This window comes from Osmerus mordax, chromosome 18, assembly GCF_038355195.1.
Source record: "Osmerus mordax isolate fOsmMor3 chromosome 18, fOsmMor3.pri, whole genome shotgun sequence".
Lineage (NCBI taxonomy): Eukaryota > Metazoa > Chordata > Actinopteri > Osmeriformes > Osmeridae > Osmerus > Osmerus mordax.
This window is the reverse complement of record NC_090067.1, coordinates 1,723,898-1,751,376: the sequence shown is the minus strand read 5'-3', so window position 1 is coordinate 1,751,376 and position 27,479 is coordinate 1,723,898. Positions and strand designations below refer to the sequence as shown.

Sequence of the window (27,479 nt, the reverse complement as noted above, 5' to 3'; positions counted from 1 at the left end):
CAGATTAATCAAAGCCCTGCACTGAGGATGTTGTTGTCCTTGGAGGAATTTAGGATTAGGCTTAATTGATGTCTGGGAAACAATCCCACAAAGATGGCATCGGTGAAGAGCTAGCCTTTCTGGACACTGAATGTAGGCTACATCTACATCAAGGTGTTCAAATATACACATTGTAATATTGAGGGAGCAGGATAAGATTTCTGTATGCTCCTTTTAAGTATTTTTGCATACCGTGCACAATCCTGTGCACGGTGCATACAACCTTTTGTATGTTTATATGGTATATTTGAGTTCAGTTGGTTATATGTTTAGTATTTTCTAGTTGCCTGATACTGTAATAGTAATATTTCCACTCAATCGAGTTATCTGCTCTTTATGCTAATGCGGTGCAGAATGTCTGAACTACCAGCTCCATCTGCTGTTCACTCTCTGTGTCGCATTTGCTGCCGTGTGTTTTATCTTACTGTGTTAGTCCGCCATCTAGTGGTCTTTAAATGCAAGTGCATTTAAGGCTGTAATGAATGATGAATTACATTTTGTGATGACAAAAAAACTTTGAGTGTATCCCATCTTTCTTCAGTTAGAATGTCTGTCATCCAATTCAACGAAGTGACAGTAAATAACTTTACATAATGTATGTATAACTTCATGTATGAAGTTATACATACAGTACTGTGCATAAGTCTTGGGCACCCAAGAGTTTTTACACAAATAATGTCTCATACTGTATTTCTTCAATTAAATGCTACAGCTTTTCTTGAATTACATGTTTCGATGAGGGCGGTGTGTACACGAGGGCAGCTTTTATTATTATTATTTAATTCATAATTAAGAACAACACAGGAATTGCGCAAAGCACTTTATTATGTAATTAGTAGGCAACATCTCTGGTGTCTCGTCGGTGAGGAGGCAGATGAGGATACTAATAGTGATGCAGAAAGTTTTGTACCGTACCTATTTGTAGTAAAAATAAATTAGAATTATAGTAAATATAAATTTAATGTTGCTGCATTTTTTTGTTTAAGTGTATCAGATTTGAATGCAACGTTGAATCAAAGAAATATATGTAATATAATTTATAATTTGTGCAGCAGTATAAAAGTGCAATTTTGCTAAACCTTTTGTTACATTTTTTAATTTCATTATTTCTTAAAGCATTTTTCCTTAACCTTTTTTATTTTTTATTGTGCCTAAGACTTTTGCACAGTACTGTACATTATGTAAAATTCTTCACTTTACCAATACATCCTCACAACAAAGCTTTGACCTTAAAAGTAATTTTTTTATAATAATAATTTCCCCAGATTAGTTAGAATTGATCATTCGATGAGCACATAGAGATTCAGCTTCCATGTGTTCATTTTAGGACGTGACACACACGTCACACCTAAATTCCTATTCCTCATTTCACCAACAGAGAGCAGAAGATGCCGCGTATTGGTACTTCAAGTTGAGCTCCACAGTTTTCAGTCGTGACAACTTGGATAAACTGCCAAACTCCCATTGTGGCTGGGCTTTCTTTGCAAATAAATCACGTGATCTGGGAGAATAGCAGTGTTTTTTCATACCTCTTGGAGCACTGTTTCTCCATCAAACCCTGAGATCTCTCTCACCCCATCAGAGCGCGGCAGGGACTTCCCTGACACTCACATGCTTCTAATTGTTGTACAGTTTGACACAGGAGTGTCCAAGGAACTTTAGGGGGTTTACAAAAACAAAGCAGGGTTTTATACCAGACCCAACCCCCCAGAGTTTTTATAACAACGTATTGATTTATCAGCATACACTTTTATCCAAAGCAAAGGTCAACACAGGTGAGAATTGAAACTTGTGACCTCTTGAGCAACATCCAAATGCTCTAACCATTGAACTATACCCCACCCTATCTAATAACTTCTGTGGACTCAGATAAAACATGTATGAGAATCTTTGATTAATTTGCACAACTGGATAGCAGCATACTGCACTGTAGTGTTGTGTACTAATCTTAACCCTTGTTATAGACTGGAGACAAGACAGCCTTACAAATAGTCCTTGATTCGTTCTGATTTATGTTCTATGGCTTGTGTGTTAACTGTTGTTCAGCATCATGATAATATGCATATCGTAAAATATTGTACATAGTAAATCAACATGTCTTGAACTCAAAATAAATCAACAGCAACTGCTACTCCCACTGACATTACTGTGCTCCCCGAGGCAGTCCTGTCCTGACACAACCCCGAGCCAGACGGAGGTTATTGGGGTGAGGTGTCCTCTTTCATGTGGAGGAAGTCAGACACTTCCTGCCATGTCATCTCCATTCATGACAGTAGTTTAACCACTGCAGTAACACTGTAGTGGCAGCCTGCTGACATGTGGGAGGGGCTATGAGTCTCGAGACCACCACTTCACCAAAGAAGAAGCCCCCGGCATTACAGAGGGAAATGTTTGTGTTGTGTCTTTTGTGACTGTGTTGTGTAAAATACCGATTTCCTCCACACTAACCAGGTTGGTTATAGGTGCCAATCTATGGGCATCTGTGAAGCCCTCTGTGACATTGCTTGTAAACAGGGCTTCACAAACAAATTTGATGTGAATACATGTAAATTGGATGTCATACACAACGCTGACCCTTTGTTTGTTAGGACTACACCAGGTAATCTTAGACCCTATTGAAACTGGGTTTTCATATCGCTGCATGAAATCGTTCCTGTAAGTCATGTGACCCAAGGCTTGTCTTGTTAGTGCCTGGGTTCAGCTCTTGGCTGAGTCAGAGCCTGGCAGTGGCCCATTTCCCTCAAGTGAAAGAGAAAGCTAAGAAACAGGGGACTTTCCAGCGTGGCTCGTGGTGGCTGGCAGTCTCACCTTCCCTCCAAACGGTACGGTCTGGTACGAGGTCGATCATCCAATTACCAAGAGTCACGGCCCCCACCTCCTCACCAATCAGAGCATATTACTGTGTCGCAAGGCCACCATTTTGTGATCCTGATGTGGTGATCTATATGTGAAATGGCCGCAGGTATTTCCCTTTTATTCATCTCTCCCTCCTTCCTTCCTGTAAACAATAGATACATTTGAAACCTTGTAAAAGTAAAATAAAAACCAAAAGACAAACGTAGGGAGTAGATTAGAAACAGAAATACGAGCAGTGCATCAAATCCTCCAACACGCTTCTACACTTTCATCTTCATCTCGAACAGCGTTCATTTAATGAAAGTTTATGCCACATGCATCCATTTATTCAATTATCGGGTACCTGTACAGGCATGCCTGACATGCAAGCGGTGGAGCTTAAAAACATTTCCCCTTTGGACCAGAGAACTCCACCACACTGTGGTGGAGTTCTCACTCCACCACAGTGTTTTGGAAATCTGCACATAAAAAAGATTTAGGGGTAAATTGATATGTTTCGCACTGTGCATCCGCCATTTCGACAAAATGGTGGATTTATCTTCAACACCCCTGGTCTGTGTATATGCCGGTAGGGGGAGGTGCTGATCTGGCATGCTGGCATGGCTTCCTCAGCCACCAGCGCTGTGCAGCCAGGCACGGAGCCAACCCGATGAGCAAAACTGGACTTTAGCAGGTTGGGCTGGTACTTTCCAGGCTCTGTCTAAGCACCTTGTGAGATGCAACAAAATAATAAGCAAAAAAAGTCTATGATTCCTGAGCCAATATGCTGGTCCACTGGAATGCCATTGTACCCCCAGTCTCTCACTGATTCCCCAGCTCCTCACCCTCTAACCCTTTCTCCTTCTCAATGTGCACCTCAAATCTGTCAGGGCAGTTCAGCTCAATGTCAGAAATTATGTTAAAAAGATTTTTACCAACGCCTCTCCTCTTCTCTCATGCACAGACATAACCACCTGTAAACAAACCACACACTGTAGTTCATACAAAACAATTTTACCAATGACTTATTGATCTGGTTGTGAGAACTAGATCCCATGCATGCATTCATTAAAGCATTAATGAATTGTCATTAATGCACCATTTTTGTACAGTGTTACCGTTTAATGTTATCAGTGTGTATATATGTGATATGTTCTTTCCTGATTTGGAAAGGTAAAAGGCCTTTGACCTCTAAACAGGGCATCATAAATGGGGAAGTACATTATTTTTCAAAAGGCACTCTGCTACCATTTTATGGTGCCAACAAAAGCTTTGATCTATCATAAAATGGCTGCCTTAGGGTTGAGGACTGGTGCCAGTTGATCACATGGTGGTGCTGCCAAGTAAAAACAGGTACAAAATTTAGACTTGCATGAGGATAGATATCCAGTTTATCCTGTTAACAATTGCCGCAACCAAAAGAAAAAGGCTTCTTGCTAGAATTCTTTCAATATTTGTGTTGAAATATGTTTGACAATGTTTGACTTTTTGAAGTCTTATATTTGATAGGTCTATCATTCACAAGCAAAAATTAAATACCTTTGAAAGAACTGCCAGTTTTTGTAACCTCCTATTGTAAGCAATAGCACTGTATTACAATGTGTGGGACAGGACAAGACCATGATGATAAGTGGAATCATAGGCATCTTGGTTCAAATATGTTATCTTTAATCTCTTCTTCTCTGCCATGAGAATATCTGAACTAATGTGCCATGTTCACCAGTCTGTCTATTTGGCTGCCTTCCTGTACAGGCTGTTTCTGGTACACTTGCATACTAATACTATTCCAAAACCATGAACAAAAACCTGTATAAAAACACACAGGTTAACTGAAAATGCGTTTGAAATGTAACTGTGAAAAATCAGCATTTTACATAACCGTTACCATAGAACAAATAAAATAAAATCAACATTTTTATGCATATTTTATTATTGTTGTCAAAATTGAGGGTATGTTCATTTGATATTATCATTTACACAGTCCTTTTTTGACAGATTTGTTTGAGCAGGGGAAGGTTAGAGTCACTTCTTTTCATTGGCGAAGCGATAATACAGGTTTCCAACATCCTCCTGAGACACCTTGATCCAGCCACTCTCTCTCATGTGGTACACTGGGAAGCACAAGATACTGTCAAAAGATACACACACATGCTTGCACACACCAACACGCAGACTCACAGACACACAAACATGTGCACGCACACAAAGACACACATTCACAGATATACAAATATAGTACTTACACATGCAGACACAGAAACACACACACACACTGAACACGCTGACACTGAACTAAAACTCACTGTTGACTGTTCCACCGGAGTAGGCGTCTCTATGTGTGGCGTGAAAGATGGCTCTCTGCGCCAGGTCGTAGGCCTCGGGGATGCTCAGGTCATAGTGGTAGCCGCTATCCATCACTCCGTAGGCATAAGAGCTGCCCGACCCGGTGGAGAACATGTTCCCACTCAGTCTCGTTCCGTTGTCATCTACATAGTACAGCCCAGGGCCCTGAGGTAACCAGTGTCTGTTAGTCTTATGATCGGTACCATACTATTTACATTCTCCTCAGCATTACTAACAACATTACCACCAATATATTTGTCTAGGTAACAGTAAGTCCTAAATAAAAACAAACTAAAGAAATTAGAAACCCTAACCTGGCTTACAACACTAGCCATTCAGGACAATTCTCAGAATTGCTGAGATCTGAAGCTTGTGTGGAGGCAACCTGGACTGACCTTCTTGTCCCAGCCACAGACCATGGTGCCCATGGACAGGCCCATGCCCCTGTAGCCCACCACCATGTTAGCCAGCAGCTTGGAGGCAGCAGACACAGAGATCCGCTCCTTGTTCCTCAGCTTGTAGATCCTGAGAGAGAGTAGAAAAGGGGTCGGGACAAAGATTAGGGGAGATAGTATCGGAGATTGTAGGAGACAGTTTGAAAGAGTATGGAAGAGTAGGAGAGAGCAGAAGAGACAGTAAACAAGAGAATAGAAGACAGTAAGGAGAGAATGGGAAAAAGAGGATGGGGTAGTAGAAAGTATGTAAGACGGTATGAAAGAGTAGGATAGAGTATGGAAAATATTGTAAGAGAGAGTAGGAGAGAGTACGGAGGAGAGTACAAGAGAGGGGTCACCCAGGTCTTGCACAGGTGACACAGCTTACTGAGGCCCCCCCTCCTGAGGCGTTCCTGCATTGTCATGGGTGCAGGTACGGACTGAAGTTGCAAACTTGGGTTACGGGTGATTGGCTCCTCCCAAACACATGGCCCCGCCTCTATGAGGGTCTGACCCCCAGCCAGGCTATCAGAACAGCGGCGTAACAGTCTGATGTGTCAAGCGCCTCCTGGCTCATTCGAAACACATGGCGGTCCAGCTCCCAGCCCTCCTCAATCAACACCCGCAGAGTTCCCCAGCAGCAGCAGCTGTCCGAGCTATACAATAGCCTCTGTATGGCTTGCAGACGAAACGCCGCAACCCAGCTTTGAAGAGCAGCCACGCCCTGCTCCCCTCCTTCACAGGCAGGTACAGGATCATTGTCTTCTGCCAGACAAAAAACCTTCGTCCAGGGATCTCCAGGAGGCTCTGTGGAGGGTTGAGCACAACCAGATACTGCCCGGTTGTTGCTAATCTGTACTCGGGCCCTTCCACTTGGAAAGCTTCAGACAGAGAGCCTGTGTTACACCCTCCCAGTTCTTTCTGACCCATTCCTCCAAGCCCAACTGGGAAGGAAAACCATCCCTCCAAATCCCACATAACAACCCCTCACTCTTGCTCCAGTTTACCATAGCTGATGATGGCCCCTCATTCACCTTCAGGCTGTTCTCCAGTGACCTCACATCCCGCTCCCCCCCAACAAACACTGATGTCATCTGCATAGGCAGGGGCTGTAATGCTACTATTTAAACCTGCCCTGGTGACTGCACCCCCTGCAGCCTTCTACACAGCAACACGAGCAGAGGCTCGACGGCTGGGGTGTTCAGTTGGCCTGACAAAAGGCAGCCCTGGCATTTGTTCCCTGACCAACCTGTATCAGCCTGCCCCCCTGGTCCTCAACTGGACCTCCCTGGTACACATCATGACCAGGTGCACAATTGTTGGTAATCTTGTTGGGAAGGGTCTTTGAATATATCTTATAGTCTGCACAGAGAAAAGCTTCAAGCTTCTTAGTCTTTTTTATTTGGTAGGGTTAGTACTGCCCGCTGACAGCCGAACAGCAGCTCCCCTGCTCAAACACATTCAGGCAACACATGCAGTAAATCCTGTCCCAGATTGTCCCAGAACTGCTTATAGACCCATTCTCCCAGGAGCACTGCCAGTGGCCATCTGACTGATCGCCTTGCTCACCTACTGATAACAGGGGCAAGTCCATGTCATCCCTGGTTGAGGGCGACAGTTTTGGCCTCAAGTCCTCCAGCAAAGTATTTCAACAAACAATATTAGTTGCATACACTGTCTGTTTTACTAGTAGAACTAGCAAACAGTCATAGTCTTAAATATATACCACGGGCATTGTACTAGTATAAATCATGATAACACTGAATAAATGACATGATGACTGGATGGATGGATGAATGCATAAACCATGGAATCAGTGCTACTTTAATATTTTGGTTGACTAATCAGATGCAGCAGAAAGTCACTCTCCTCATTGACCTCCCTCACCTGCACTCTTTGGCCAGGACCCTCTCCCAGTAGCAGCAATCAGCAGCACTTCCTGACATGGTCCCAAGCAGGTAGGGGTTAATCTCTATCACTTTCTTGAACATCTGAGTGCCTGTGAATTAGAGAGACAGAGCTCACACACACACACACATACACACTCAATAACATAAACTGCCATACACGGTGTGTATGTCTCAGTGATCATATGAGCACTGGGAGGGTATGTCATATGTGACAGGCATGTCACATGAATGTGTTTTACTCACTGACATAGGACCCAGAGGAGGCCCTGGAGTCCACTGCCACCATCACTCCATGTTGGAACTTGAAGGCCAGGGTAGTGGTGCCATGCTCCAGCTCAATCTTCACCCCATAAACTCCTTCCTCACTGGTAGTCAAGGGCTTCAAAAACTGTGCAGGCTGAGCGAATACAGACATCAACATAGTGCTATCAAAATGTGCATTAGAAACAGGATAATGACATACCCTAATTATGTTATTATTTACCTGTGGTTATACTCATGTGGAGAAGACATTGCGACAACATACTTCCCTTAAAGCAACAGTGTCTAGAACTGGTTCATACCATTCCAGTGAGTGTAAAAACCGAAAACAAACAATGGCCTTTAAGTAAAATGTGCACTTAAGTAAATGGAACTATATGTGGTAAAAATGCTCTGATAATGGTTAAGTTGTAATAGCATGACCTATAGGAGCCCCTGATGTTCAGACAGACAAAACTATTTGTCAGGTAAATCTCCTCAGGTGTTCGGCTACTTACATCTATGCCAACCGGTACAGCAAACTCCTGTCTTTGCGCAGCGAAATTGAAGTGGTTAACTTTATCCACTGACGCTCGTTTCGCGTTGAATTCTTCTTTAACCCAGTCCGATACGCCGCAGACGTCTACAAGAGCCATTTTCATTATCTGTGATGCTATTAGATTTCCTTGTTCTCGCATCTCGAACTCAAAACCGAAAGTAATTCTTTCTGGCTACTCGTGCCCATTAAATAACACGCGCGTAACAGAAGGAGATGAACTGCTCTTGCTTTGAATGGATGAGGATGCGTCTTAAACACCAGACGCGGGATGCTTGTGCATTTAAACCATTGATACTGACAACCAAAGGGATGATAATACAGCGTGTGTTCCCATCGTATTGATGTGCCCAGGTGTTTAGCAGTTGTTGTGCCACCAGACCTGAACTGATCAGAAGCACCCCTCGCGGGAGCGCGCCCAAACCACTCTAATCAAAAAGTGAAGGATTTCGTCTTGATCAACTCACATTATACTTTTTTTGTTAAGAGAATTAAATAGAAGCACGTTGGTTATCTGTGTAAATAAAAGATGTTCTTATTAACTCAAAATCCTTAAAACTCGTCATTCAAAATGAAAACATTTACAAATGACCTTGGGAATAGATGGAAAGGAACATGTATTTGTAAATGTCAAGTCAATGTATGTAAAACTCACCTGACCTAATATCAGGTAATATTGATCGACAATGTATTTTATAAAACAGGACTTTAAAGTGGAACACACAATACAGGACACTTCAGATGGAGATTGCAGGACGGGACAGTTTAAACAAAGACCATTTTGCCGAGTTTAATCTCAACCGTCTCTGGTTAAACTTTCCTGACTAACCTGCAAGGCCAGGTTGTTGGCACGGCAGGTACACACAACTTGTCAGATGCCATCTAGGGTATCTGTTGTCTTCTTGTTCGGAGAGCGCGTACACTTTATTTTCCAACCAATCAGATTATTAGTACACAGTGATGTCACGAGTTGCAATGCAGCGTTGTGGTTCACACGTTAGCTCCGATCCGGGTACTCCTAACAATGGAGCTAAGATTCAAGACACATATGGTGTGGAATTAGTTTTTGTAAACATTGAATAAACATTACATTTATATATTAAGTATTAATATATATTTAGTCTTATGTTTGCTATTTAAATGTATGTTGGGACAGTGTATTCAATTGTCAATAATACAGCAGAGAGAAACTGAATACATTTAACTTTTAACAAGAATCAGTTTAATAATAGTTTTCAAAACATGACAGGAAAATATAAATGAAAACTCTTGAGCATTGTTGTAATAGTGGTGGTTATGTGGATCTGCAGTTTTAGTTTAGTTAAAGTTGTTAGGAAGTCTCCATTTGCTGCACTCTCTCCTGTACCATGTCCAGTGGTAGTTTGGTGATCTGTTCATTCAGTATGGCCGTTGTTCCTTTGTCGTACCGATACTTCCCCACCCTGGATGAGATGTGGGACAAAGCAGTTTTACACATCTTTGCATTATTAATGCAACCTTTACTTTTTTATTTATTGCACTGCAGTAGAGCATTTTTATTCCATAAAATGTCAGATAATACAATATTATATTATTTAATTATCTATATCCAATGCAATATTACTGTAGAAATACTCTGTTTCCTTGTCATATATAGTAAGGACCAATAGTAAGTATGTAGTGAGCAGGTTATAAAGATTAGCTAAAATTCCAAATCTAAATACAAGAACAAACCAGAAAAGGTGAAGAGTAATACCAAACCTGTCTCCTATCTGGTAGCAGTACTGATCTAAGATTCAATGAACACTTTTGCTGTTTCCCCTTCATTCTAGCACAATGACTTGAACAAAGAGTTATTATTCCCTCCTCATGATGCAAGCAGAAATGGCGGTGAAAATGGGGTCACCTCTGGCACTTGTAGTTGGACGTCTCATGAGGTCTGATGTAGTCCACGCCGCCCAGTTTGATGACACACAGGTCCACGTTGCTGCCAGAGCCCAGGTCGTTCATGATGCCAGCCGTTATGGCATCACGCACCATCTTCTTAGCCTCTTCCTCCTGGCAGACAAAGTAAGAATCAGAAGTTTTTCATCTGTAAAGAAGTTATTGGGTCACTTAAAAATGATGAGACTAGGGTTCCATGCTTGGTTTATGAGTTATTTCAGAACTGCTACACGTAATTTCTGTATAAATACACAATAATAAATACTTTTTTTTTATATTAACATGAAATTATGTAAAGTTTTTATGATTATATTAAATATAATCAGTTATATGAACTCATGAAAGGCAAAATAAAACAATATACTGTGATTGGGACTTACGGTCATATTGGGTTTGTATCGGTCCTCAAAAACAGAAAGTGCAGGGAGGTCACCTGATCCTGCAGATGGAAAAGATAGAGAACATTAGTTAAAATGATGCTGATTCTCTATGGCCCAAACTATCTTCCTCTCTTGCAGACTTCAATGGGACAACCCAGATGGAAACTAATCCAAACCAGTCTCTTGCTTGGTAGCAGCATTGATCGAAGAACAGGTCTTATTTAGAATTCAACTACATGTATTTTGATTCCATAGGCCTACCTTAAACCTAATCTCAGATCAGTGTCTATTGACCAGGTGTCTTTGAATGGGAAATTCATGTAGGTATACATAATTACATCCGATGTGCATACATACCCATGGTGGCGAAAGGGGCCTTGTTGACTGAGCCATAGGGCCCTACAGTGAAGATGTGAGGGCCGGTAACATCAACCCCACCCAGCAGCAGCATAGCACTGATCTGACCTTTATGTCTGCCAAAAAGAAATGATTTATGAATTGAATGTACTATATGAATAAATATGTATGAAATGTTAGAATGCACAAAAAAGACCACCATCCATAGTAATATAATGAATAAACAGATGACATTCAATGTAAAGCAGTTTTTTACAATTCTATTTTATTATACTGTGCCAGACACAGACATATTCTTTCCATGTCTAATCAACCCTGTCCCGTTCCATTCTATTGTCCTGGCATCATGAGGACGACCTGTGTGTCAGAGGGAGCCTGACCTGAACAGGAAGTCCTGAAGGATGCGGCAGGCCATGACGAGCCGGGGGCTGCGCCCCATGGAGAGGGACTGCAGGGTCAGGTTGGAGCGCAGCATGTCTGTGGTCCTCTGGGTGTCTGCAGCCGTACCAGCGCCACAGCAGCTGCAGACAACAGAACCTCACTATTACTGTACCAACATAGTGCAAGTGGATTGAGTTGGTTGGTTTGCTTCCTGTCATTCGTACTGGCTCACATGTATACACACATGACAATGCAGTTATTAGTAGTTAAGTAGTTAACCTCACTCTACAGCGTAAATCCAAAACACAGCCACTTTATTTCTGGGCGGAGCTGGCTAAAGCAGCGTGTTTTATGAAGGGTTCACAAGTGAGTTGGATGTCTCCATCAAATCCAGGAGGAAACAGTTGAGGCTAGACACAGTGTAGAGTAGGTGATGCACTGAGAACTGTTACAAAAACAAAAAGGCATAATTCTGTAGTAGCTAGCTCAGCCAGGACTTATCACGTTTCAGTGCTTTATCTTAGTGGGAAAACATAGTGGTTTCATGTTGTTACCTGTTATGTTGACTCATGCATTATACCTTTACAAGACTCTAGAACTCACATGAAGGTTGTGATATGTTATTTTAGGTGTGATAGGCACTTTGTGGAAAGCACAGTTGTGATGTCACACGTGAGGAGCACTGTTAGCTGTGATTTAGTAATGTGTAGTGTGAGTCTGAAAACGTTAAGGTAAGTATAGCTGTAGTAGTCTTAACTCACTATATGTTGGGGGCTATGAAGTGGATTTTGGAGCAGTTTTTATCAGCAATGACCTCCCCAGATGTGGCGCGGGTATCAGCTCCCAGGACCACGCCATCCTGAGAAGAGATGTAGCACACACACAATCCATCATCAAGATGGCTACTCCTACAACAGGTTATTCCATAATCAAGTGATAACAAATACTAATATCACTATAATTTTGCCTTTTCCATACAACAATGAATATAGGCCTATCCTTGAACACTGTGGTGTCACTGTCACAGTTATTTTGAATTAATGAATTACAAAATGATATCAGGTTGTCTAAATCCTCAAGTTACTGGCTTGATGCTCCACACAAATCAAGCATACTTTAAGCTACCTTGAAAATCATCCCAGCAATTGTGGTCCCCGTTTTCATGGCTTTGAGTTTAGTCGTTTCTGCCCCGGAAGATTGGAGATGTGCATTTCTATAATAGACAATGTAGATTACTGACAGTCATAGCCTATCACCTTACAGAAACAGACAAGGTGTATGTCCAATACATGTTTATATAGTTCAGCACTTGAGAGTAACTTTAAAGCATCGATATTGGCGTAATAAGTTTTGCTTTGACTTGGAATAGCACTGAAATAAATCCGATATTATAAGTATTTACTAAAGCAGGCTTCGTGTCTTCCTTTCACTTTCACTCGTCAAACCCCAGAATAAAAACCTAAACAAAAGACTAATACTGCTTTTGTAGATTCAACTTCGCAAGGGTTTACACTTTAAATTAAATTAATATAAATGTGTAGGCCTATCTCACCTAAAACAGTTTTCGAAGTCGAAACCTCCATCCTTCATCTCGAGCACATAAGGAGAGGTCATCTTTGACACTTGCCTGCTCAACGGTAACTAACTAGTCAGACACCGAACTTCCCCCCTTTCTGTCCGAGTGGAGGCGTACGCACCTAAACGGTCAAAGCGCATGTAGGGTGGTACTTTGTCTCTGCAACTAAACTCCGTTTAGGCTAGTCTGAGTAACAATTATTTGACCTAGTAATAACACTGCCTGTTTTCTCCAACAGCGATTAAGGATTAATTTAATCTAGGCAACACAGTTGACTAATATTAAACTCGAAGCAACATTTTGAGACCCCTCTTTTCATAAACTCAAAATGAACTCAAATAGTGAATGGAGGTCAGCCGAAGTCAGCACAGGGGTAAGTAGTAAATAACTGTATCCCAACATTAGAACAATTTTTGTCTTTCTGCTTTTTCCTAGTTTCCATATAATTAGACTAGCTCACGACGACAGCCCTGATGTACGTCGTTGTGTCTGTCTTCATTTTCTTGCCATTAAAAATGGTTAATTGCTCTACTTTATATATTGATAGGCTAATGTAGTAGTGTATTTTGTGGTATTTATTGGTTATGACCAATTTATTAGTTTTTGTTTTCTGCATAATTGTTCTGATTGTGAAAGTGAAAGTGTGAAGTATTTGCCATATTCGTTGCACTGCACTAGTACGACAATTGTGTACACTAGGCTTATTGTTTATTTCCACACCTAATTTTGTGTCTTTGGCCCCCCATCCCTCAATCACCTAAATGTTCACGTCCAGACCACCATCATTGCTGTTAAGTACAAAGGAGGAGTGGTGATAGGATCAGATTCCCGTGCTTCAATGGGAGGGTGGGTACACCATTCTTACAGACAATAGAATAATATACATATAATACATACAGAAAAGAATATACATAAGGTACGCAAATATAGGCTATCATATTAATTAAAGTCTGTTTTCTGTTTAGTGTTATAAAGTAATTTCCTTAGTAGCAAAGTTAACTGGATATACCACCACTGTTCAGTGTAATTGTTATAACCTCAGTAATGTCGGCTGTTCTCTCCAGAGTGTACGTGTCATCCAGAGTCATAAACAAAGTGGTTCGCATTCATGACCAGATATTTTGCTGCATGTCAGGCTCCCTGGCAGACGCTCAGGCCGTCACCAACGCAGTCATCTATAGACTCAACTTACACAGGTAGCCTACAGACTGTGAACTAATAAGCTCCACAAGATGTACCAATAAAAGCACATTGAAGCACAAAGCCATAATGAAATAGCTTTGAAAGCTTTCTAAAAGTATGAACGTAGAGATGTTGAGATGAAAACACCATAAACCCACCTCAGCATCCAAGATGCACACAACATTCCTATATCAAACTTTGAGAGCATTAGAACCAGAACCTAGATGAATGCACAGAACCTCTACTGCAGACAGCGACATCCTGGCTCTTGTTTCCCAGCATGCAGATGGGCGAGCCTCCACTGGTGCAGTCGGTGGCGTCCATCATGAGGGAGTTCTGCTACGACAACAAGGAGGAGCTGAGCGCAGGCTTCATCGTGGCAGGCTGGGACCGCAGAAGAGGGCCACAGGTAGGACAAACGGAGGGGTAGGGCCTGAAGGTGACCACTTAATTGGTGACATTTTAACAGTTTACTTCAGCTTGGGTTTCACATTCGAAAGTATGCCCTCCCAAAAAGTTATCCCTTTGATCCCAAAAATGTTTGTATGTACATTAATCTCATTGGAGTAAAGATTGAACAGTTTCAAATCGCTCTCTTTCTCTCCACCTCTGTTTCTCTCTCTTTCCCTTCTTTTTTTCTCTGTCTTCTCACTTTCTTCCTCTTCTTTTCTGTCGATGTCTCTCTCTCTCCCTTTTTTCTCTCTCTACCTCCTTCTTCCTCGCTCAATCTCTCTCTCTTCTCTAGGTGTTCGATGTCTCACTGGGAGGGATGATAGTTGAGCAGGATTTCACCATCGGAGGTTCAGGAAGTACCTACATCTATGGGTACACAGATGCGAAGTACACACCTGGCATGACCAGGGACCAGTGCATCACATTCACAACTAATGGTAAACTTTTGTCATACACAGACACACAAACACATTTGTTTTCAAAACAGTGTGAGTGCTTGGTCTTTCAAGTATATTATAATTGTAACACTTGTCTCCGACTTTCATTATAATAATGAGTGCCAGGCAAGATCATTAGAACACTGATAAAGGTTATAATGATTTGATGGAGGTCAAGGGTCTATTGTGGTTCTTAACTTTATTTGTTTGGACTGCATTTGTCCTGATTCCTCCCACTCAGCGCTGTCACTGGCGATGAACAGAGATAACGTGAGTGGTGGAGTGGTGCACCTCGCTGTGGTGGATGAATCTGGTGCTCAACGACAGCTGATCCCCGGGAATAAACTGCCTGTTCTACAGCACTCATAGGACCAGATGCTCAGCCTGCTGTAGATGTGGAGATGTTTGTATTGTGCTCCTATATGTTTAGATGATAATGTTTATTAAAGTCACACTAAAAGTAACTGTTGTTAACTGGAACATTGTAACAGCCACTCTTGACCATTTGAATCTTGGTCACTGTTTTTTTCCTGCGTCAAGGTATTTCTGATACATTAAATATGTCGAAAAACTCAGTTCATAAACCTGGCAATAAAGTGTACCCTCATTCCTTTACTGTTCATGACAGGTGTACAAACTTGCTGTATAAACCTTTGTGTGTAGCACATAGAGGTGCTCTGACAGAATACATGGAAGTTTTAGAGCTTGTTAATCCAAAAATAATAAAAAACGTAAAGAAAATGTTAGCATGCAGGTGTGAATCCGCGTGCATCCCTACAGTAATCTGGTGACGTTGGCGCGCGCGTCCGCGCTGCATTGCCTACCCATTGAGCGCGCATGGTTGCGGAGGAGAGCATGAAAGTGAAACAAACAAACTGTATTATTTCAGTTATCGCAACACGACAATTAAGCTTATTTTGTAAAATAGGAGTTGTAGACGCCGCATTTGTTAGCTAAAAACAGTTGTAAACAAATAGTTGCAAAATGGAAATGGACAGTTCGAGTGATGTCGGTTCAAGAGGCTTGAAGATGGGAGTAAGTCACCTATATTAATTTAGAATTACACAAAGCAGGATTAACTAAAATATTTCCACTAATGAACGTAAACTCAACGACGTGCATGGTATATATGCGTGTTTCTGTAGTTCAACAGCCACCTCCATCGTGGCATAAGTGGATTGATTCCTCAAAACACATCGTCAAACTAGTACTGGCAAAACTAGTAGAGGCAAATATTATGTGTTTTAACTTCTAGACGACCATCATAGCCGTTGAGTTTGATGGTGGAGTTGTGCTCGGATCGGACTCACGGGTGTCAGCTGGGTAAGTGTCATTTGAATGTTAATGAATCAACGGGATGCTATAAGTATACAGACAATACAAAAGTAGTGCAGGTGTTACAAAAAACATCACAGCGTGTGTACTGTGTAGCCTTAGGAAGCTGTGCGTGTTCTTCCATGGTCACAAAGGTCAATGGAACAAATCTTTAGGCCTACCTTCTCCCCTTTCCCTATTCTCTCCCCTTTCTCTCCTCTTCCCCTCTCCATCACCCAGAGAGTCCATTGTAAACCGTGTGATGAACAAGCTCTCTCCCCTCCATGATAAGATCTACTGTGCTCTGTCGGGCTCCGCTGCTGACGCCCAGACCATCGCTGAGATCGTCAACTACCAGCTGGACGTACACAGGTAGAACTGGCAGTATAATCCTCTGGGAAACACTATTTGGAAATTCCCTCTAGCCCTGTATTTTCTACATTGTTATGGGCACTGGGTTTTAAATGTGGGTGTCCCCAACACACACATTCAGACACACAAACACATACACACACTCTTTAACAGTATTTAACATACATTTTGCATGTCTCTAGCCCCTCAAGAGTTGCGATATACTGCGTGTCAGTATCATCATGTGTGTGTGTGTGTGTGCGTAGATACAGTATCTATTGATGTGTGTTTAAGGACGCCACCTGAATGTGTGTCATCTGTGTCAGTGTGGAGATAGAGGAGGACCCTCTGGTGCGCTCGGCTGCCACCCTGGTGAAGAACGTCACTTACAAGTACAAGGAGGAACTCTCAGCCCATCTCATCGTTGGAGGGTGGGATAAGAGGGCAGGGGGTCAGGTAACCCATGTGTGTGTGTGTGTCTGTCTGTAAGAGAGAAAGAGAGACCAGGTAAAGAAGGGATGGGAAGGAGCAGACAGCACACAGGATGGTATTTCCCAGTCAGTACAAGTTTAAGGTGAGGTGGGATTTTGTTAGCAAAATCAACAGTTACTTTCCTACAGCAGTACCAGGGGACAGTTCTAGAGTGTCTATTTCAGCGATGGTCAGGAGCAGTATGCAGTACGTGGCATGTAGATCTCGTCGACTGGTCTAGTTACATCTTCGTTTTGATCCCATCTTTTGCAGGTGTACGTGACCCTAAATGGACTGCTATCCAGACAGCCATTTGCTGTGGGAGGGTCAGGAAGTGCTTATGTCTATGGGTTTGTGGATGCAGAATTTAGACCTGGCATGACCAGAGAGGAGAGCCAGCAGTTGGTGATAAACAGTAAGTCAACACTGCCAGGATTCCGGGCAATATTTGGTACTTATTGAATTTAAATTCAATTGGTGGACTTGCTTAGATTAACTGTTGCAATGAGACCAATTGGTCAGTCCTCATAGTATAGGTAAATCAACCTCAACTGAGACCAAATAGCTTAAAGTATTTCTAAGTCGTGTTTGACATGACAGTATTTATTAAGCATTCAGCACTTATCAAACATATGAATACTGTGTACTGTTCTCATTCTCCAGCTCTCGCTCTGGCAATGAACAGAGATGGTTCCAGTGGGGGTGTGGCCTACCTAGTTACCATCGATAACAAGGGCGTAGAAGAGAAATGCATCATGGGAAATCAGCTTCCAACATTCTATGATCCTTGCGCCACATGAGTGAAAGACAGCATTTGCAATAGTGGAAAAGAAGATTCCAAGATGGAATAATGTATTGTAAATGGAATATTTACCAAGCATAAATAAACTGAAATGTGTCTTTAACTTTCTCAATTTATTGTAGAAATTTACCATCAACAATCATGAGCTACTACACATTCTACCCAAATGTCACATAGAATAGTGAAGTGTTATTAACCAGATGAATTTGTGCTTTGGGTACGCAAGACAAGTACAAAACTTAAAAGTGAAGAACAGAACCATACATGACAAACCATACTTAATGTAACAAAATCTTTCTCAAAATCAGTCTTTCTCAGTAGGGTTCCTACTATTCCTCCTGGAACACCTTTCCACTTGGTTCACCTTTGACCTTTATAAAGGTCATCTTTCTCAATTGATAGTAAGTTCCCTTCCTGTCCATCAGTTCCTGGTGGGTCCCCTGTTCCTGCACCTTGCCCTCACCAATTACAACAATCTGGTCTGCCTCCTCGATGGTCTTTAGTCTATGAGCTATAACCAGCAAGGTCTGGGAGGGACAGCTGGCCAGGGTCTGTTGGACCTGGTAACCACAAACAGGACATCAGAGACAATAAACATCCTTTGAGCAGAGGTTGGACCAAATATACTCTTATTTCTTGTCATTGAAACGTTACACACAGCTTGATGGACAAATACACCTTGGATCAGAAACCCATGTCATGGAGAGAACTTGACAGACTACTTTACCATGTGTTCGCTCTCAGTGTCCAGGGCGCTGGTGACCTCGTCCAGGATGAGGACCTGGGGGTCTCTGATGAGGGCTCTGGCGATGGCGATACGCTGCTTCTGGCCTCCGGACAGCAGGCCCCCTCTCTCCCCGACGTCTGCCAAGCAACACACACACACACACCACCAGTACAATACAAAACCAAAACAAAGGTTTCACTCTTTTCTTCAAAATCATGTTGTTTTGTACTCTCCCCGATGCCTAGTGTATTACGCATGAACACAAACACACACAACAAGGTTTAGTAAAGGTTAGAATGCTTTAGAATACGGTATGTCAAGCCATTCAAACCACAACAGGCAAAAATGTATTTATATAAAAAAAAATCCATCCATTCTTTCTCCATCCATCCATCCATTCTTTCTCCATTCATCCGTCCATCCTTTCACCTCATCCATTCATCCATACCCGTGTCGTATCCCTTCTCCAGCTCACAGATGAAGTTGTGAGCGTTGGCCCTGCGAGCAGCCTCCTGCACCTTCTCCAGAGGACAGTCCTCCAGGCCGTAGGCTATGTTGTCTCTGACCGACCCAGCAAACAGCACCGGCTCCTGGCCCACCATGGCCACCTGGGAGTACAGGGGACCATCTTAGACAAGCAATGATTAAACCCAGGTCACGTGTGTGTAGCTTGATGACCAACAACCTGCCAACAGGTACTGTAAAGCCGCTGGGCCTACATAAAAAATGTGTTTAGCCTTGAAAGCACTGGTTTACCTACGCTAACTTTGTCTCAGGACAAATAGATTCCAGCAGGTGCTTTCCATCTGCTTCATTGTATCACCACTGTAATTTACCTTCCTGTGGAGGTAGCAGTGCTCGTAGCTCTCTAGTGGCCTTCCGTCCAATAGGATCGCTCCTTGCTGGGGCTGGTAGAAGCGTTCTAATAGGCTCACACAAGTGCTTTTCCCTCCTCCAGAAGGCCCCACCAGGGCAGTCAGCTTACCAGGAAGTAGCTCCAGACAGAAGTCCTACAGAGGGGCAGGTTTTAAAACATGGCACCACAGAGCTTAAAAATGAGCCTTGATAAAGATTTAGGATTGTGAAAAGATGCCCCTTTAAAACAGCCTGTAGTTAGCATTGTGTGTCACTGTTCTACACTATGTTAAAAGAAACTGGTACCTTCAGGGTGGGGGCGTCTGGGCGGGAGGGGTAAGAGAATGTGAGGTTCTGGAACTGGACATGGCCGGTTAGGTGGTCTGGTTCTAATACTCCCTTGGTGCTGACCAGCGGTTCTCTGTCCAGGTACTCAAACACCTTAGCAGCCGCCCCCACTGAGTTAAGCATGTTGGAGTACATGTGGACCACGGACTGGGGCAGGGTGGAAGAAGTAGAGACTGTTTGTCACACAAGGCTCACATATTGGATGGATTGCCATACAAAAGGATCTACGGTGGACGCTTGACAAAGTCCTACTCCTCCCTCGGCTTCATAGGGGAATGCATACCCCTAGTGGTACACAGAGGTACAACAGGGGGTACGTGAGAGAAAGTGGAAAATGAACAAATATGAGCGTAAATCATGAAAACATGGGTATGAATATGTATTTATACAATATAAATACAGGTGTAAGGGGTAGATTCAGAACTCAGCAAATGGGCCATTTTAAGCCAGAAAGGTTTGAGAACCACTGATTTGGTGCATGGTTTCAGCAGTGATATTGGTAAGTATGTCCAAAAAAGCACATAAAACAAAGCTGCTGACATCAGGCATGATGGCATGATGTCAGCAGCTTTGTTATGCCTGAATTCATAGAGAAAAAATGTTAAGAATGAAAACAGGTCTTGTGTCTTATGATGTCGAGGCCACCCTGATGCTAGGCATCCAGAGGGACATACCATGATGTAGGACCCCAGATGTTCCTGGTAAAGGATGAAGGAAACCAGGTTTCCTGTGGTCATTTGGTCCACTCTGATGAGCTGGCGGCCATAGTGTAGCATCAGCACCTGCATTCCCAGCGCCATCAGCTGAACGTCGGATATAGAACAAAACATAGAACGTTAAAGCATCTATCTTCTGGAAATTCTTATGAATCGTAAATCAGTGTCCTGGTGGTAAATTGAATTTCTTTTTTTCCCGTCTGTTCATAAACCATAGGTTACCGCATACAACTTTTAATAACTATTGTTTTGCAGCAAAGTTGAAAGTACAGATAATACTGTACTGTTCTTATATTGCAAGAGTAGACATGATATTACAGCAACGACCTTAGTGGAGTAAAGTAGCATTTTAGATTTAGAGTGTAGATACTACAATACTGTTAGTCTTGGTATGCTGACGTCATACCCTGCGAACAAGCAGGTAAACGGCTCTGACGGTGTCCCTGCGAATCTTCAGCTTGTGGATCTGCATCAGCCGGTTGCTATAGCGACGGCCCTCGCTCCCTTCGGAGCGGAAACTCCGTACGGTCCGCACAGCAGCAATTCCCTCCCCAGCCACTTCGTTGGCCAGAGCCATGGAGTCCTGCACCTCCTTGGACAGTTGCTGCAAAGGAAAATCAGGGTTGAGATGAAGTTTTATTAGTTTACTAACCTTCTTTTAACTAGGACAAAAACTTTGCGACAAACAGTACCACACATTATCAAAACCCGATGGTCAATCTGCACTTCAATACAGAGAACTCAAGACTTTGAGGATTAGTTTTTCCTAAATATCACATATCTGTTACATGTTGGTGTAACAGCTGTTTTTTACTAGTGCCGTTTTAATAGGATTCCCTGTCTCCCCAATTCACCTCATAATAGGTGTTGTATATCTTCTGGGTGATGGCGATTAGCGGGGCCTCTATGAAGGTGACGAGGGTGAGCCTCCAGGAAAGGTTCACCATCAAGAAGAGCACGCCCACTGTCTTAATCACGCCACGCAATAGGATGTTCACATTCATGGCCACTGACTGGCTCATCAGCTTGGTATCATTGGAGAGGCGCGATGTCAGGTCACCTATGAGAGGAGAGAAGCACAAATATAATGTTTTAGGGTTTGGTAGTGAAGGTATTTAACCTTCAATTGACTCCTTCTGCTCCTACCCACTGGTTCAAATTTCCCATGTAAAGGAAAGAGTAGTGGCTTTACCATTGTGTAATATTATGGAATGTGATGAGTACACAAGGACAGTTGAGGCTGTATACAATGAGCAAGTAAGCTGCTTTAGTAAATAACTGGATTCCAGTTCAATAGAGTAGTTTTTAATCTGTTTTTGACAAGATGCAATGAAAAAATATGCAATCTTCATTTCACTGTAACAATTTTTATCCAAGTTGCCAAATGCCAAGTTTCTCCAGTAAAACAACCAAGTGAATTATGTGTTTTATATGTGTTTATGTTTGACATAATGAAGTTGGCTTTTTAGAAGAATCGGTAACAAATAGTAGAGCATGTACTTGACATTCTCTACCTAAAACATAGAGAAGGCTAAAGTCATCAGGTGCCTGACCTGTCTTGGTATTCTCAAAGAATCCAACCTCTTGTTTGACCAGTGCCTGGAAGAGCATGATGCGCACTCTCTTGTTGAGTCTTGACAGCATGCACATGAATAAGCCTCCTCGCAAACCTGACGACAGGGAGCTGAGGGCCATTACACACACACACACACACACACACACACACACACACACACACACACACACACACACACACACACACACACACAGATATGCAAACATAGGATTAACAGTGATCCAAGAGCATAGCCTAACTAACAGCAAAATCAACATAATCAACTAAAACTTTAAATCAGAGGATAGTGTAAGGCTGTGGGGACTGCTTCATGTGGTGGTCCTCTGTGAAGAGAAAGTAAGAGGCTCACCTGCCCAGAGAGAAGAGCGCCATGAATAATATAGCGTACTGGAATTCGCCGGCTTGATAATTGGTTCCGAGGATGTCAATCACTTTACCCGTATAAAATGGAATAAACATTTCACCTGCACAGCACATACATGAGACAAGTAAATGGGATACCCTAAACTCAAGATAATATCATAGTAATACTACGCGATATAGTGTTCTCTATAGACTTACATATAACTGCAAGCGCCAAGAAGAGAAAGGCTCCGCCGAGAAACGGCGCGTCGGGTCTGGAGTAACGGATCACCCTGATGAACAGAGCCCGGGCTTTCTGCTTCTTCTCCGTTCCCTTAGAGCCCTCCAGAACTTTTCCCACACAATCCGGGAAACTCACCTCCCAGAAAAGACAGGCAGTACCTGTAGCGATTGTGGCCACAACAGTTTTCCCTGGTGAAGAGAGGCAGCCGCTCCAATTTTCGGGATGCCGCGCCAGCAGGATCACTGCGCCGGTCTCAAACACCGGGCACAGGAGGCACATAGTTGCCGCGCATCTTTTCAGTAGGACATTACCATTTATGCCGAGGCACGCTGGAAAGATAATGCCAAGGAACAGCCATCGTATTCCAGCCATTATCCATAATTGTGTCAGACAGACGGAGGCAGAATATTTGGTTGCCCCATGGAGACCAAAAGTGATCAATAGGTCTGCAGCTATTAGAGATGAATATTTCCACACGTTCGATGCCATCTATTGAAATAAGCTAAAGAACTGCATTAGTATGTAAAAATAAAATAACTTATTGAAAATATTTTTTACCGTGGGCTGAACTGGACTTCCACTTTCGTCGCGTTCCTCAGACAATCAAAAGACATCCTGTTAAAACACTTTCGATTTCGCTTGTGGGAGGTTACAGTTGTTTTGTCTTTATATCTTTCGAAAATGGTTTCTTGTTATTTGAAAGTTTTAAACTAGTCCATTTTGACAGTGTTTTTTATTTATTTATTTTTTTACATCTTCCTATATTGTCAGAGAGCTTCAACATGCTATCAATGTTGTCGACTGGGCTGGCGTAGTTCTTGTTATTGTAGGAGCCTACGATTACTCTCTCCGCAAGATGTCGCTAATTTGTTTTAAAGTGTAGCCTACCATTATAACATTATTCTGCCATGTTTTCGAAATCTTATTTAAAATAACTTTTGGGCTTTGAGATAAGTATACCGTCGTAAAACAGCTGCTGATGCTGTTCTCTGAGGGCTGGGACAGTTAGAGTTTCATGGTGTTGAATACAGACGCTGGTGTGTGTGTGTGTGGTGGGTGTAAGATATAAGAGTGTGTGTTGGTGTTTAATATCAGTGACTGTGTGTATGTATATTTTTCAGTTTTTATGTGTATAATCTGAGAACAATCTGTCTCTGTGTAAAGTGAGTTAGTAACTAGAGGTGTTTAAAGTGTGTTAGCCCTTTGTAACAAAGTGCATGGGCATTATTTGGTCCTGCTCCTCTTGACAATCCCTAGCGGCCTGTCTAAACTCTAATAATAATCTGAATGTGTAATAAATAATTATGAATCCTAACATATTTGAGCCTCTATACTTAACAACAATATAACAAAGGTAAGAAAAAAATAGTAGTACTGAATAAATTACGGAATAATTCACTGACAACTGAGAATAACCTAAGCTAAGAATGAACACTAAACAAAATTTACTCCGCTTCAAACCCCCACAAACTTTTTTCTACCTTCACCCTTCTTAACCCACCTCCCCCACCCCCTCCCTCCACCCTGACAGCAGACGACTTCTCCTCCTTCTTTGAGGAAAAAGTCGCAGACATTAGCAGTCGGTTCTCTAAACCCACCTTTCCTACCCTCTCACCCTCCATGACTGACCCAACTAAATGTCTAAACTCTTTTTCTCCCCTGTCTGAGGCATAGATCTCTGACCTCATTCTCTCTCATCGCCCCACCTCCTGTCCCCTTGATCCTATCCCCTCCCCTCTCTTTCAAACCATCTCCCCCTCCATCATAACTTTTCTTCTCCATGTCCTAAACTCCTCTCTCACCTCTGGCACCTTCCCCTCTGCCTTCAAACAGGCTAGAGTTACCCCTCTACTCAAAAAACCCTCCCTTAACCCTGCCGTCCTCCAGAACTACAGACCGGTATCACTGTTACCCTTCTTTTCAAAAACAATTGAACGTGCTGTATCTAACCAACTGTCAAACTTTCTCTCTCAGAACAACCTGCTTGACCCCAACCAATCGGGCTTCAAGACTGGCCACTCCACAGAGACTGCCCTCCTGTCAGTCACCACTGCCCTCCAGTCTGCCAGAGCGGCTTCCAGGTCATCCGTCATCATTCTGCTGGACCTTTCTGCAGCGTTTGATACGGTTAACCACCAGATCCTGCTCTCCAGACTTTCTGAGATGGGCATCACTGGCACTGCACTCCAGTGGATCTCATCCTACCTGTTGGGAAGATCCTACCAGGTCTCCTGGGGAGGCAAACTGTCAGGCCCTCGCCAGCTCTCTACTGGTGTCCCACAGGGCTCCGTCCTTGGACCCCTCCTCTTCTCTCTGTACACCACCTCACTTGGACCAATCATCACCTCATTGCTATCTTGCTATCTTGCTCTTGACGAAGGCGGTCGCATTTTTCTATCCTCCCCTCCCTGACCTTCCCTGCTTGGCTGTGTCTGTGTCTTGTCTTGTCTCAAGATACTCTCTCATCATCACTCTCCGAAACTAGAAGCATGGAATTAATTAGCTGGTCTCTCAATGCTATTGACACCATCTTCTCGAAGAGAAGCTCGGGTGCGGGGGAACCCAACTGTCCGGACGGGACGTTCGCAGCTGGCTACACGATGGACGCGTGGGAGAATTGGCGTGTCGTGTGTCTAGCGGCGCTTTCCGTGGAGGACGTTGAAGACATCTTCATATTCGGAACCATGATTACAGGCTTTCTGCTGTTTGGAATAGGCGCTGGCTTTGTATATCGTAAAATCAAGGAAACGGCTGCAGCCGTCAAAAGCCCCGTTAGGCTGCCCGATATGATTGAAGCGGTGGGCAGAGTTGCTGGAGCTCAGTCTGTGAACTTACAACGCAGCATTGATTACAACAGGGATAAGTTTGCGGCTCTGCAGAGGAAGATGGAGGACTTGGAGACCTTCCTGAAGGGTGGACGCGAAAATTGAGTTGCGGCTACTCGTCAAAACAACTACCCCAATCTTATCCTCTTTCGGCCCCGTAACCAGCACAAGCCCTGGCCAAGGTCGTTGCTGGAAAACAACTCCCCTGGAGAGCGCTGAAGCGAGACTATCTTGCTCCTCCCTTCCCCCCCCCCACCGACATCTGTGGTTTGGTCTCTTCCCGGGTCATGACCAAGGATGTCTCCTGGCCAACACAATCTGCATAGGGAGAATCGGACTGATTGTGGCCTAGGTCGAGGGCGCCAACCCAGACTTACTCACACATTAAGTTTCACCTACTACAGATATCACCACCCCCCCACCCCCATCCAACGCCTTCGCCGGCTTGTTTCCCCAGGGTGGCTGGCGGTTCTGTGTCCAGCGCCTACATGGCTGCAGGTCCAGATGCTGCTTGTCTACCCCCCCCCCCCCCCCCCCCCCACTCGTTGCAAGTATCGTGTTTTTGTAAATGTTGTTGTGCTTATGTGCTGAGGTTTTTGTCTGTTCCCACACTGTACTCCTCTAGGAGCATTGTCTGGGTGTTGCCTTTTTCTCTCCTCCTCTCTCCTCATGTTATGCTGTAACTTTCTAGTGGCGCCGAAATTGGCTGCCTAGGTAGGCTCTCCTACCGAAGTAAATTCCTTGTCTGTGCAAACTTTCATGGCGAATAAAAACCCATTCTGATTCTGATTCTGATTCTCTTCTCCCATGGCTTCTCCTACCACTGCTACGCTGACGACACGCAGCTGTACCTGTCGTTCCCCCCGACCGATCCGGGGATCTCAGCTAGGATTGAGGCCTGCCTCACAGACATCTCCGCCTGGATGACCGAGCTCCACCTCCAGCTGAACCTCGCCAAAACAGAACTTCTCATCATCCCGGCTAAACCCTCCATCTCCCACGATCTCTCAATCACCCTGGGATCTGCGACGGTGACCCCTTCATCCTCTGCCAGGAACCTTGGGGTTACCATGGACGACGAGCTCTCCCTCACGGCCCACATTGCTGCAGTCTCCCGGTCGTGTAGATTCACCCTCTACAACATCCGGAAGATCAGGAGATACCTGTCTGAGCACTCCACCCAGCTGCTAGTCCAAGCACTTGTCCACTCCAAGTTGGACTATTGCAACTCGCTGCTCGCTGGTCTCCCAGCATGTGCAACCCGCCCTCTTCAGAGGATTCAGAACGCAGCGGCCCGCCTGGTCTACAATCTACCCAGACGCTCCCATGTTACCCCGCTCCTCACCTCTCTCCACTGGCTACCTATCATGGCCCGTATCAGATTCAAGACCCTGGTACTTGACCTTCCGAGCAGTGAACGGGACTGCACCCATCTACATCAAGTCTCTCCTGCAGCCTTACACCCCCACCCGTCACCTACGGTCTTCTTCAGACAACCGCCTGGTGGTCCCACCGCTCAAGACCGCCCGGTCCCAACACAAGCTCTTCTCCTGTCTGGCCCCCCAGTGGTGGAATCAACTCCCCACCTCCATCAGAGACACTGACTGTCTCTCCACCTTCAAGAAAAGGCTCAAGACGCACTTGTTCCGGGAGTACAACGGTACTTAGGAATGGTTCGCTTGACCCGATGTTAGTTTCCTCAAGGATCACAATGACTCTTGCTTAGAGATTTGTTGCTCTTGTGGTTAGTGGTAACTGATTTAAAATGTTTGTACTCGCTGTGATATATTGTTTTTATTATTGTTGCTTGTTTTTTCCACAGGTACACTTGCACTTATAGCGGTTCATGTTGTTTAATTGTA

General features: G+C 43.6%; 5 protein-coding genes across 5 annotated transcripts; 2 read left to right on the top strand and 3 right to left on the bottom strand.

Moving 5' to 3' along the window:
* Positions 1 to 4,782: 4,782 nt before the first annotated feature.
* On the bottom strand, positions 4,783 to 8,457 carry psmb8a (proteasome 20S subunit beta 8A). Its single transcript, XM_067256573.1, has 6 exons — positions 8,320 to 8,457; positions 7,805 to 7,958; positions 7,539 to 7,650; positions 5,613 to 5,742; positions 5,178 to 5,382; positions 4,783 to 4,985 (listed from the first exon to the last, which is right to left on the bottom strand). The coding sequence occupies exons 1-6, from the start codon at positions 8,455 to 8,457 to the stop codon at positions 4,897 to 4,899; spliced, it is 828 nt and encodes a 275-aa protein (XP_067112674.1). The 3' UTR covers positions 4,783 to 4,896.
* A 1,152-nt stretch (positions 8,458 to 9,609) lies between these two features.
* Positions 9,610 to 13,012, bottom strand: psmb13a (proteasome 20S subunit beta 13a). Its single transcript, XM_067256572.1, has 8 exons — positions 12,951 to 13,012; positions 12,524 to 12,611; positions 12,160 to 12,257; positions 11,398 to 11,538; positions 11,018 to 11,133; positions 10,661 to 10,719; positions 10,243 to 10,394; positions 9,610 to 9,799 (listed from the first exon to the last, which is right to left on the bottom strand). The coding sequence occupies exons 1-8, from the start codon at positions 13,010 to 13,012 to the stop codon at positions 9,688 to 9,690; spliced, it is 828 nt and encodes a 275-aa protein (XP_067112673.1). The 3' UTR covers positions 9,610 to 9,687.
* A 281-nt stretch (positions 13,013 to 13,293) lies between these two features.
* On the top strand, positions 13,294 to 15,644 carry psmb12 (proteasome 20S subunit beta 12; the record flags this gene model as incomplete). The annotated part of the gene is made up of 6 exons (XM_067256227.1): positions 13,294 to 13,347; positions 13,750 to 13,820; positions 14,039 to 14,170; positions 14,436 to 14,565; positions 14,902 to 15,046; positions 15,288 to 15,644. Coding segments are annotated over 6 exons (660 nt in total), but the record flags the coding sequence as incomplete, so codon positions are not given.
* Positions 15,645 to 16,044: 400 nt separating this feature from the next.
* psmb9a (proteasome 20S subunit beta 9a) lies at positions 16,045 to 18,052 on the top strand. Its single transcript, XM_067256575.1, has 6 exons — positions 16,045 to 16,081; positions 16,302 to 16,369; positions 16,601 to 16,732; positions 17,038 to 17,167; positions 17,456 to 17,597; positions 17,846 to 18,052. Exons 1-6 carry the CDS (start codon positions 16,076 to 16,078, stop codon positions 17,980 to 17,982), a joined length of 615 nt encoding a protein of 204 aa, XP_067112676.1. The 5' UTR covers positions 16,045 to 16,075; the 3' UTR covers positions 17,983 to 18,052.
* Positions 18,053 to 18,313: 261 nt separating this feature from the next.
* Positions 18,314 to 23,164, bottom strand: tap2a (transporter associated with antigen processing, subunit type a). Its single transcript, XM_067256226.1, has 11 exons — positions 22,768 to 23,164; positions 22,556 to 22,670; positions 22,184 to 22,314; positions 21,485 to 21,690; positions 21,037 to 21,234; positions 20,589 to 20,717; positions 19,873 to 20,061; positions 19,548 to 19,721; positions 19,160 to 19,319; positions 18,712 to 18,848; positions 18,314 to 18,544 (listed from the first exon to the last, which is right to left on the bottom strand). Exons 1-11 carry the CDS (start codon positions 23,162 to 23,164, stop codon positions 18,314 to 18,316), a joined length of 2,067 nt encoding a protein of 688 aa, XP_067112327.1.
* Between the last annotated feature and the right edge of the window lie 4,315 nt (positions 23,165 to 27,479).

Excerpts from the sequence above, each read along its gene's own strand:
- psmb8a (XM_067256573.1), bottom strand. The coding sequence starts at position 8,457 with ATGGCTCTTGTAGACGTCTGCGGCGTATCGGACTGGGTTAAAGAAGAA. Across the intron at positions 7,651-7,804 it reads CTCCTCTGGGTCCTATGTCA|GCACTCAGATGTTCAAGAAA; the intron begins GTGAGTAAAACA and ends TCTAATTCACAG. Across the intron at positions 5,383-5,612 it reads TCTGTGGCTGGGACAAGAAG|GGCCCTGGGCTGTACTATGT; the intron begins GTCAGTCCAGGT and ends TGGTTACCTCAG.
- psmb13a (XM_067256572.1), bottom strand. The coding sequence starts at position 13,012 with ATGACCTCTCCTTATGTGCTCGAGATGAAGGATGGAGGTTTCGACTTC. Across the intron at positions 11,539-12,159 it reads TTCATAGCCCCCAACATATA|CTGCTGTGGCGCTGGTACGG; the intron begins GTGAGTTAAGAC and ends TGTTGTCTGCAG. Across the intron at positions 11,134-11,397 it reads CTTCAGGACTTCCTGTTCAG|ACATAAAGGTCAGATCAGTG; the intron begins GTCAGGCTCCCT and ends TCTTTTTGGCAG.
- psmb9a (XM_067256575.1), top strand. Across the intron at positions 17,168-17,455 it reads ATAAGAGGGCAGGGGGTCAG|GTGTACGTGACCCTAAATGG; the intron begins GTAACCCATGTG and ends CATCTTTTGCAG. Across the intron at positions 17,598-17,845 it reads CCAGCAGTTGGTGATAAACA|CTCTCGCTCTGGCAATGAAC; the intron begins GTAAGTCAACAC and ends CTCATTCTCCAG.
- tap2a (XM_067256226.1), bottom strand. The coding sequence starts at position 23,164 with ATGGCTGGAATACGATGGCTGTTCCTTGGCATTATCTTTCCAGCGTGC. Across the intron at positions 20,062-20,588 it reads ATCTGGGGTCCTACATCATG|TCCGTGGTCCACATGTACTC; the intron begins GTATGTCCCTCT and ends ACCCTGCCCCAG. Across the intron at positions 19,722-19,872 it reads CAGACGCCCCCACCCTGAAG|GACTTCTGTCTGGAGCTACT; the intron begins GTACCAGTTTCT and ends GCCCCTCTGTAG.